This window comes from Cynara cardunculus (genome assembly GCF_001531365.2).
Source record: "Cynara cardunculus var. scolymus isolate 2C chromosome LG 3, CcrdV1, whole genome shotgun sequence".
In the NCBI taxonomy this organism is placed as follows: Eukaryota; Viridiplantae; Streptophyta; class Magnoliopsida; order Asterales; family Asteraceae; genus Cynara; species Cynara cardunculus.
The window spans coordinates 5,320,229-5,332,784 of NC_037530.1; the positions used below are offsets into that span (position 1 = coordinate 5,320,229).

Here is a 12,556-nt window from a genome sequence, read left to right on the forward strand (position 1 = left end):
CCCTAGCGGCAAACACTTTGAGTAATTTCGGATCCGATCTGGTTCGTTAAAAATCGAGAAAGGACCAAATTGACCGTTTCCTCCCAAGTAGGCAACTAGATTAACCAACCGAAATGCAATGGCACCATTGTAATAAATGAGAATACACAGCCATTTGTTAGGGATTGATTATGGGGTATGTGAATGTATATATACACACACACAAAAGCAACATACAGCCATGCATGTCTATCCATTTCTTGATTTGGAATTTATCAAACGTAACCCTTTGATTGGTGGGGGGGGTCCAAAAGCAACCCTCCATCACCACCACTAGCCCCCAGCGCCCCTAAGCATGAATGGGAGATGAAAAACTTCTCATCTGAATCAGATCCAATTCTACCATCTCAAATTCCCGATCAGGAGGAGAGATCATCAGCCAAGTGTGAGTGGGACTTCCGTATCTCCGCCGTGATTTCTTCCTTCGTCACCGATGGACCCATCTCCGACACCCTAGGTGTCATAGAAGTTAACTCCTCCGGCACCCTTTTCGCCACCGGAGGTATTGCTCGGAAAATCAGAGTTTACAGTTTGAGTTCCTTGCTATCGATATCACCAAGTGGGGCGGAGGAACCACCGTTGGTCGACCATGCCACTGCATGCCTTTTTTGCATATGTACCCCAGCAAAACTGAGCAGCCTCAAATGGAAACCCGGGTTCGCCGGCCGGGTCATGGGTTCCGCCGATTACGATGGAGTTGTCACAGAATATGATCTGGAGACAAAAATGTCAATTTTTGAGCGCGACGAGCACAACGGCCGACGAGTTTGGAGCATGGACTACTCCCATTGGGACCCGGTGGTCGGAGCATCTGGTTCCGATGACGGAACCATGCAAATGTGGGACCCACGCCATGATGGCGGGAAATGTGTGGCTACCGTACAATTAGGGAGTCCTGTTTGTTGTGTGGAGTTCTGCCCATTTGGTGGCGCAATGTTAGCCGTTGGATGTGCTGACCGAAAAGCCTACGTTTACGATGTGAGGAAAATGGACAAGGCAGTGGCAGTCTTTAATGGGCATGAAAGAACCGTGAGTTACACGAGATTCTTGGATGATCGTACGGTGATGACTTCGGGTACAGACGGATGCTTAAAGATGTGGGATGTAGAGAATCAAAGGCTGATCCGAACGTACAGAGGGCATACGAACCAAAGAAGGTTCGTGGGATTATCGATTTGGAGAAATGAAGGATTGATTGGATGTGGGTCGGAGAGCAACGAGATGTTTGTATACGATAAGAGGTGGGGTGAACCGATATGGGTTCATGGGTTCGAACCAGAGGGTGGAACCAGGAGGTCTGAATATGGGTTCGTCAGTAGCATATGTTGGAGCCAACAAGGGGAAGATGAGTGCACCTTGGTTGGTGGTGGTTCCGATGGAGTCGTGAAGACTTTTTCCGGTAAAAGAAAGCCGTTAATTAACCTCCGTTAATTAATTAACTAAAAGCTGACAGATTTCTTTTTTACATTCGTTCCATCCCATTTTACGAATATTGATATCCAAAATTCCATATTGGATATAGATTTTCTTTTGATATAAATTTAGCTTTTTTATAGAACACACACTTCACGATTATAAGACAACTTATGTGCGTACCCGTGCGATGTTTTTGTCATCAATACGAGATTATATACGGCAACGGAGGAATACGATCACTTTGTTGCACCGCTAGAAATACCGGTAGAGATTCAAGTACCTTGAACATTGCTAAATGTACTTAGTTATGTATAGCTATTTATATGATGTCGATGTCTTAAACACTGAAAACTATCTATGCAACTTTGAATTGCAAAAATGTTCTGAACCGTTGCCATAAATCATAGGTTGCATTTGTTAGAATTTTTGTACTTCAATTTATTGGATCATGTTTCAGGAGGAAAACAGTGCATAAACCACCGGGTTTTTTTTTTTTTAAATTCAAGAATGAAATATGATTGTTAGACAAATTGTTAAGTTCTTCAATCACTCAAATAAAATTAATATTCCGCATTCTGTCAATTAGAATAAGCCGTAAATTTATCACTTTTCTCGGGTTATCGATCAATCCAATAAACCCGTCAATGCAATTATACAGATTCACATAGCACACATAATCAGTAAAGTTGGGTTAACAAGGAATCATAAGTGAAAAATTCTGATAATGGGTTTGAGAAAACTCTTGTAGACGCTTAACATCCTCAAGTTGTTTGTAATATTTCTAATTAAAAGTCCACCAAACAGTAATGTTACATTCATCGATCATTGCAACGATACACGCTAAACTAGGGGTATCCATGAGTTGGGTTGATCGAGTTGAAGACATTTCAAGAATCCAACCCAATGTTTACGATTTGAAAAATCAACCCAACCCAAACTGTACGGGTTGGTTGGGTTGATAATTTGGTACATCAAAATATTATTCTTCCCTTGAATATGTTGTATTATCTATTCATAATTCCTTTTTCATCATCAATCTTCTATTATAGCTTATTCATACTCTTTCCTATAAGCTTATCCATACACCTTATACGTAACGTGATAGTGTAATTGTCTTAAACATATATTAATGCAGACGTAAAAATCATAGTAAATCCAAAAAATAAAAAAATATCGGGTTCATCGGGTTAGGTTGGGTTGGGTTGGGTTTAAATGATCATAATCCTACGGTTTGAAAATTTTACAACTCGACTAGACATCGGGTCGTTTTGGGTTTGGTTGTTTCGCGTTAGGTTGGGTTGGCCAAGTTGGTTGAGTTTTTGATGATCTGTGCATGCTTGTACGCCTCATTTCATCCTTTGAAGGTGATGTAGATATTTGTTAATCTAACTCATCCTTCTGTATGCAAAAGAACAATAAAGGAAGTATAGTACTAATAAAATAGTATTTTATAACTTACTTTGTCTGATATACAAAACATGTTCTCATACTATGACAAGAGTTGGTGAATCAAACTTGTTGGATACGTTTGCACTCTAAAATATGCTTGTCATAAGTATTATTTGTCATACTACTTTTGACTTTATCTTGTATTGATTTTCTTTTGGCTAATTTTCTTTCGGCTAGATGACAATCCAATCCGCTTTGGTAACGATTTTGGCCCCACTTTAATACTCTTTCATTTCGTTGAGAATTATTTATTCCTTGATCAATACAGACAATTAAAAGACTTTTACAAAGGAAAAATCCTATCTATTCTTCTTCTGAAATATAAATATATATTTCGAATTCCAGCAAAGACTACTTATGAAGTACAGAACTCAGTGATACACAAGACTTAGATTTATTTTAGCTTTTGAGAATTAGGATTGGACGATACATTCAGAAGTCCAATTCAGATTTTAAATATGGATGTTGAATGATGAATCCAGATATTGAAACTAAACTCAGTCCGGATATCAAATCCTGATATCAAATGTTATAATTAGAACATAACTATTGTAAGGCTTTAACTAAGAATTATCCTAAGTGTTAGATCAGATGTATTTGTATTATCATCAAATCAAATGGTTGAGACAAACATACCTAACTAAGAAAGAAAGAAACAAAAAGAATTTAATAACAAACCTGAAATCGAAGCAATAGGAACTGGGACGGTGGTCTATGGTCGTCGTGACATATAGTCAGTAGGGGATGGTCGTTGGCGACGGTGGCCTCCTCGCCACCGCCCGAGATGATTGCGTTTTTTGGCCGGATCGAGAGAACTTTCCCGTGAACTTTCCCTTGATAGGTAGTATCCCATAAAAATTTCATAAACGTAAGTGCGTTTTTATAAAGGAATATAGATAAATAATAGTGTAAAATCGAAATTAAAAAAGTAAAGAATATAAAACAAATTAAAATAAATAACTATAAGTTATAAAATGTAAATTTTAAAAATAATTCACTACATATTTATGATATTTTATAATAAAATTAAATCAAATAATATTCGATATTGGACTTATTTTGAAAGTATTTGTGAGACGATTATGATAATATAAATAGTAAAAATAAACATATTTTAATTCATATATGATTATTTATGTTAATATGATAAGAATTTAAAATAAAAAATAAAAATATAAGACATATATAAAATCAATTAAATAATTAATTACAAGAATATAAATTGTAATTTAAAAACTAAAAATAATTTGAATTTCATTGAAGTTGTGCGGCTTTAAATATGTATTATTTTTTTACAGATATTTTCCATATTAATTATTTATTAACTATTTTATAAATAACAAATGCAATGATTAAGATTCAAAATGTAGGTGTTATTTACATAAATTACTTATTTTTTAAAAATCTATTTATTGAAAAATATTCAAACGATTAATTTTAAAAACTATCATAAATTACACAACAGGTTCAAGTTAGAATCATGTAAAAGATAGTTTAATTTTCTTCATCTGTATTACCTTATAAACCAGATTTATTAAAAGTCTTAAAAACAATTTTTAATGCACAAAGTCTTAAAAGTTTTAAAAACAACTCATAATGCATTAAGTATTACTACTTTATGCATTCGGTCTTAAAATATTTTAATCTACAATTAAAATAACATATAATACAAGTTACCAATGTACATTATTATATATATTTTTTTTCATATTTTAAAGATACTTTTGACACATTCTCACTAATGTCTTCACTCTCTCATACCTCTATGTCTTCTCCTCATTCCCAAAGGTAAGATTCAAACTGATATTCACCATGAGTTATTAAAAGTTCTCCCACTCATCTCCCATTCAATTGCTCTATAACTCTCGGTCTCGTTTTCGATCTTTTGATTCTTTGCTCTTTGTGTAAATCGAACACATTTGTGGAGTCGTTTAAATATGTTAGATTTCAAATATATTGGATTTTAAACTGTCATACAATTTTTTTCATTGATAGATTGTAATTGGAACCATAACTCTTATTTATTTAAATTGTATTAATATGTAAAGACCAAGTGTAACTTATATCATCATTAAATCTTCTCTAATAAAACAGTGAAACTTCAAAATCGTTAAAATTCACGTCTCCCACCGCATTACACAGATACACAACTAGTTAACAAATGAAAATATATTAATATAATAATTTCTTGAGTAATCAGGATTATTTTTGTTATCAAACTAAGTTAAATAAATAAATAAATAATTTATTTATTAATAAAATTATTTAGTTTTTTTAATTATTGTTATATTAATATTTAATAAGTAGGACCCATCATCGTGCACGGTGATTGGTAAATACACGATTCGTTTTCAGGGAGCGGTCCATGAAAATAAAGGACAACCATGAAATCATCTTCTCGAAATTCCACGTCACATTTTTGTCATAACAATTAAATATATCAGATTTTTATTTAATTTAAATTCATTTAATTTATGGTTATATGTATTTATGTGATTGATAAATAAAATTCGGACGTAAAAATAAATGGAAAAATATTCGACTATTCTGTGTAAAAGAATAAATTGCCAAAAATGAGAACCGAAACAAAAATGGGTTGATATTCGGAAACTTTGGAATGGGAGTAAAGCCCGATGAACCAATCTCAATAGTAAGCATTGGGCAGACGATAGGGGGAACAGTCTGTTGATTATTTTTTTTGCTGGCAAGGCATAAGAGTCGTTACCTATGGCCTGCGTGGTTTTCTTCAGAATTACACAATAAATGTCTCCTAACGCCGCGACAGGGACCGTTAGAAGCAGATTCAAATTGACTCACTACATGAATTGCATAAGCAACATCTGGACGACAAAAGAGAAAGTCTCGACATTAAGAAAATAGGGTCAGCTGTTAAAGAAAAAGCCTGACATTCATTTTTGAATGAATATTCATACCGAGTCTACTATTGGTCGTCATTACCACGAAGATGTAAACATGGGTTGTGACAGATCAGTAAGGTTACATAAACACATGAAAATATCAAATCATTGCATTTCTATAGGATTGAAGTTAAAAAGGAAACGTAACACCCTGAAATTTAAGTAGATTCATCCACGAGCTACTCTAAATCCGATCAAAGGAACTACGAAAAACACTTAGACAAATGAAAGAACTTCAACTATCGAAGGAGAATGGCTATTTTCAGATGCAACTGTGATTATATAGGAGTCAGGGACCAAAGTAGTCAAGCCGACAAAGTGTTAGTCTAATGGACAAAAAAAATGTAAAGTTGGAATTAATGTAGCCCAAGGGCTAAAGTGTCATATTGTGAAAGTTGTGGATTTCATTGAAGATGTGAGAAAAGTGGGATCTACATTTTCTTGAAAATAGGAAAAAAAAAAGTGATTATGGCTAACATGTGACTAAGGGGCTGTTTACTAAATGCCTACTCAGTAGGTATTTAGCGGGTAATTTTTCTCACTGGATGAACATGGCAAATGCCAAGAATTTTATCCGATAAGAGCGATAATAAGGATTGAGAGTCTTACCCGGTAAGTGAGGGTGACGACTCTTACCCGGGTAAGCGCTTGCTAGGTAAATTGTTGTATATGATACGTTTTGATGTACTACAATCTTACATAATAAAATAAATTATAGTGTTGACTCCTAACTTTAAGTACTTACCGGATAAGCATTTAGGTAAACGACCCCTAAGAAATCATCGAAGTGATGATTAGTACGAATTCTCATTTTTTTTTACTAAATTAGTGAGAATGTAATCAAATTAATGACCTAAATAGTGTTACATCTTCGTTGAGTATGAAATGTACATGATGTATAATTCTTTTATCCTTTAAATTTTAAGTTTTATTAAATACTCTATTATAACGTTTGTGTCCTCTTAACATACCGTTTTCTATATGCAAAACTTGAAATAAAGAACCCTGAAACAACTTACTCAATCATACGTGGAGATACGGTAGCCAAAAAAAGGATCGGACCGACACATGTTTAATCGGAAATAATTAAAAGCTTAAATTAAGATGCCTCTGTACAGTACTTGAAAACGAAAAGGGAAGTAAGTGATACTTTTTTGATTTTACATTTCGGTCCCACCACATTAGAAGTAGGGCTTAGGGGTTGTTTGTTTACCTATCAATAGTTTCATTAAGAGGCAACCTCTAAATCGTTAAGAGGTGAATATTGTTTGACAAGAAAAAAATCTGCCTCTTAATGGTTCCAAAACCCTTTAAATGATTTTGTATTCTGGATCTCCCTTAACCATTAGGAGCCCTAATTTCATTGTACATAATTACTAAACAATTAAATTTCATCTTGCACTATACCATGAGAGTCTCTTAATCATTCTGACCACTTAATCATTCTGCACCAAACCATTCAGCAATTACCAAACAACCCCTTATTCAAAAATCGCCTACTATTTTCTTTTCCATATTACTAACAAAGAGAACTGCACTCGTTGATCAAAAACTGAATTTCTGCTATACATTTTAGCCTTTTTTTTTCTTATAATTCTACCAAATAGAAAGTAGCTGTTTCAATCTCCCTTATTTTGAAAAATAATCGTAAAAGAGTTTTTAAAACTGAACATAAAAATAGAAAATAAAATAGGAGAGGAGATGACGTAAGATGAGTTAGAATAACAACCACCGCATCTAATGGTGGAGGTAGACAACCACCATTGTCCGGTTCCATTTTTCTTCGTTATTACTGTAGTTATTTATGATACATATAAAGGTGTCTGTTATTACTCTCGTTCCCTTTATTAATTCATGTGCATGCATATATGTATTTATGAAATGACTAAAATAGTCAACATCGAAAAGTAGTACCGACGTAATACAACTACATTTAGTCATAATTTCATTAAAAGGGTTTTAAACCGGTTAATCTATATCAAAGCCTTAGGTAGTGTTTGGTACACAGACTGAATGAGACAGGACGAGACATGACTTATTGTCTATCCTATGTTTGGTACGACTAGGACATGACGGGACAAAACTATTAAAATGACCATATTACCCATAAATATTTTTTAATGTTATCTCATATCATATAATGATTGTAAATGACAACAAATCAATCAAAATATATTATACTTTGAGGGTATAAGAGTAATTTTATAATTTGAGTGTATAAAAGTAATTTTGAAAAGTAGAGAGCTACCTGAAATGTAGGAAGAATGGAGGTTTTGTATTGAAATTTGAGGGTATAAAAGTAATTTTATAATTTGTCCCATATTGTTCCACCCTTTTTGGTGGGACAAAAAAATCTCAAGATTTGTCCCATGAAAATTAAAAATTGTCTCACCTTGTCTTATGCTATTTTTATCTAATGACATGCTAAACATAAGACTATTTTTTTTGTCCCGTCTTGTCCCATGTAGTCTGCATACCAAACGCACCCTTAAGGAACTATGGTTATCTCAAAACTTTATATTTATGTAATTGTTTCATCTATTGAGATGACGATGACTTACTGTTCAACACCTCAATTGAATAAGGCTATTCGTTGTGCAAAGTTACTGTCAGAATCACAAGTATACGTACTCTCATAGTCGCAAAGACTTTTATGGAACACCAAGAAACAATCGACTCTTTCAAATCATGTGTACCATTTTAACATAATTGGTAGGGGAGGAAGAAAAGAACACAACAACGTAAGATGTTTCTTCCTATATACGAGTCTGTACTTAGCAAGGTATTGTTACAAGATGAAGGTGCTTGATACAGTATTCGAAAAGTTAGAGTCGGGAAGCGAGAGTCTACCCGAATGATCGCTACATCATGACAACCAATTATGCAATCCAGAATTATCAGACCAAATAACATGTCTCTGAGCAATTAACACCAAAAATTCATGAAGCAGGAGAAATGAATCTTGAGAAGCAGTGGTTGCCTTATCGTTTGTGTGGCGAAAATAACAACGTTCGTCTCACTCAAATACAATTTTTTGTTAAAAAATTATGCTCACAAAAAGATATATAGTTGCATGAGATCTTATTTTCCGTATAGACACAAATGGGATTTTCTAAGGTACGACACTACTCATATATACCATATGGGCTTTTCCAGCATATACCAATACCCACAGTCTAAAGGGAAAACATATACCGACACTCACATTGTGGACACACACACACCGCAAACACCATTGTGATTATCGATGCCCTTTACGTGATTTCATAATATAGGTTTCATATTATAGTAGAGTTTAAAAAAGAGTAAACACATAACATGCATAAAACCTTCAAATATTGAAAACATACATAGACAATTATCTTATTTACCAAAGAGCCTTTGATCTAGCGGTATTGTAGTCTTTGGCCTCATATAAGGTCAGGGGTTCAAACCTCACCAAAAATAAGAATGATATGTAAGTTTATTTATAGCATTTGACGCGTGTGTACACACTTCAAAAAATTATCTTAGTTTCCTAAAACATACAAAACTTGCCTAATTGTGTAGGGTTGGTTATGTCCATTGGATTACTATGCATGTCATAATTTGTTTAATTATTAAACTTTATTAGATTTTTTATTATAATTTAAAAAAAAATCAAACTTTCATAAAACCGACAATTAAGGAAAAAACAGTCCTTTATAACAACATGACGGATAACTATGAAAAAAAACCTTCGCACTTCTCACAAGTTATGATCAAGTGACAAGATGACCAAGCTTAACCAACTACATATGACATAAGATCTCGGGTTTAGACGTTATTTATTTCGTACAAGTTATGATCGTTAGCCAAATTTCTAAACTTAATGAACCATGTAGAAAAAAAAATTACATCATCTAGTTGATCGGTGGAAACAAACTCGTAAATATTTACACAATTATAAAAAAGTAGAGCAAGTTCTGGTTAATTTTTAATAAAACTGGTTCTTAATCTTCATTTTCAATTTTGCTCCTGATGTATGCAATATCGACTTGTTTTTGTCCCTCTTACTAATGGAAGTTAGTTTTTTTGTCAAGTCCAATCGACTTGTTTTGGTCCCTCGCTAACTCCAGTTGTCCCTCTCATTAACCGAAGGAATGCCGTTCTTCCCCTCATCTCCGACGGTCTGTGGCCCCCATTCTTATCTCTGATCACTCTTTCTTGTTTGCAAATCAAACCTATAGTTGAGGTTGTGTATTTGGGGGAAATTACAGTTAGCTTTCATGACATTGAACTTGGAGACCTCCATATGAACTTGTGACGTAGGTTTGATTTTGATTTAAGGTCTAAGTTTGAATTTGGAATTTAACATGTTTGTGTCCAATCTTGGGATTATATTTTGAATGTTTGGAAGTCAACACCGATTTTGTAATGATCGATTTGTTTTGGCTTGTGTCTTATACCAAATGGTGATGGTGAACTAAAAGAAGAGAGAGATAGTGAGAGAGAGAGAGTTCGTCTGTTAAAAGAAAGAAATGAACAAAATGACAATAATATCCTCGTGCGCAAGTCACACGAGAGGGTTTAACTGGAGGGAACTTAACGCAGTTAGTTTCAGGGACCAAACCAATCACTTTCACATACCACGAGGGTTTTCTTACAATAAAATTTTTGTAAGAGCCTAAACCAAGAAAAACAACATACCACATAGACCAAAAAATCGCACTTTACTCTTACTGATAGGACTATTTATATGTTTTATAACTAAATTTTTATTAAATATTGATTTAGGAGCCGTTTATCAAATGTTTATCTAATAAACATTTGTTAAGTTATATTACCTTACTGGATGAACATGGAAAAGATTGAGAATCTTATCCGGTAAGAGTAATGACAAGGAGTCAAAGACCTTCCAGCCTAGTGGTAAAGGCTTGGGCATGACATAGTCATGAACCCGAGTTCGAGCCCTGGGAGGGGAGTGTTGGCGACATTTAAGTGGGGCCATGTTTAGCCTCCAAATTTGTCGGGGATTAGTCGGGCTTTGGCCCGGACACCCTTACAAAAAAAAAGTAATGGCAAGGACCGAGAATCTTACCCGGGTAACACTTATCTTAACCGCATAAATTGTTGCATACAATGCCGTTTTGATGAACTAAAATCTTACCTGATAAAATAAGTGATAATATTGAATCTTACCAGATAAGTGTTTGGGTAAACGACCCTTTAATTTTTATAAACATATTTTATAAAACAATAAAAAGCATAATACGACATAAAATATTTTTTTATTAAAAAATTATACCTTACAATTTTTTTGTTATCGGAAGGATTAAAAATATTACAGTAACATTAGTAATTATTAAGGGTTATTTGAGATTACTTATTTGACATAAATTATGTTTTTTATAAAAATATTTATCAATTTATTATAATTCAGAAGGTTTAATTTCATAAAAAAAAATTATTATCAATTCGACACCGATATAAATTATTTATTAAAAGAAGATCGTAATTCTGACAGGTTGTTTTTATAACGAATCCCAAACGCCCCTACAACCATTTTCTCGGACAGCAAACGGCGCCGGCCAACCCAAATGTTAGAAGGGCCTACCATCGACCGTCACCGGTGAAAAACGAACAATCCCCCCCCCCTCTTTTTTCCCTCGTAAAGTTCCGATTGGATAATTCACCTGCAAAGATGGCTGGCTATCTCTACGTGGTTGGATCCACAAGCACGGTTTGGCATATACCAAAATATTTCTGTTTGTTTGGTGTTCCATGACTGCACTTTTGTGGACGAGATTCTCTCTGGCATTATCCCAAGCAGATAGGTAGCATTTGCTGCAGAACCCCATACTACCGGCATCTCATGGTACAACATCTCTCAGACATTTGATCAAACATCTGCCGTGCATGATTAATTATACGCATTATCCATTTCTACAGAAACAAATCGATTCAATAATGTTATTGTTTATATGCATACCATTGGCAAAATTTCTAACGTCATTAATAACAACAGATCACTCAGCTATTATTAATCGAAAGAATCAGTCATGTTTGGTAGAAACCTTGAAAGGACTCTCCAACAGCAAAATCAGGTTCAATGCCTTCTTAAAACTGCGAGACCTTACTGTTCCCCTTATCTTATACCAATCCAATTCAGAGCACCAGCTGACCACAAACATTGGTATGTGAATTATTAGGGTTTTTTTAGGCCTGTTTGAGGGATTCCAACATATATCTTAATGCCTGTCATAAGCATACCATGGTACCATCTGATCATCATTCATCACATTCCACACGGTTGTCTTATTCAAACAGTGTTATCCAGTAGAGAAAATATGAGTCCCGGATACACCATGCTTTCGTATTTGGTGCTTGGCCGAATGAATTTTAGAAAAATTGTTAACTTTGTCATGGAGGGATGCTTTGAGGATTAAGGCATCATCTGTTTCAACCGTTTGAAGGTGCATTACATACGCAGAAATGCATAATTTTATGCTTGAAGTACAAACAAACTTAACTCTATTTGCAAGGCATGTTCTTTTTTGTTAGTGATTGAACTGAGGAATGGAAAAACATGAATACAAAACAAGAAAACGTTAATTGTATGCATTTACTGGAAATCTTTAATTTATGAACTTCTGACTGTACTGATCTTCGGTTTGGACATGCACAATGTGTGCAAAGAGATTATTACATACTTGATAGTTTTGATCTGATATCGATTAGCAAGTACTAGATTTTTAACACAAAAGTAGTTTAAA

The 12,556-nt window shown here is 34.1% G+C and overlaps 1 protein-coding gene across 1 annotated transcript; it reads left to right on the forward strand.

Moving 5' to 3' along the window:
- Positions 1-345: 345 nt before the first annotated feature.
- On the forward strand, positions 346-1,542 carry LOC112508669 (WD repeat-containing protein RUP2-like). Its single transcript, XM_025113361.1, has one exon. The coding sequence runs from the start codon at positions 346-348 to the stop codon at positions 1,468-1,470; it is 1,125 nt and encodes a 374-aa protein (XP_024969129.1). The 3' UTR covers positions 1,471-1,542.
- Positions 1,543-12,556: the final 11,014 nt, after the last annotated feature.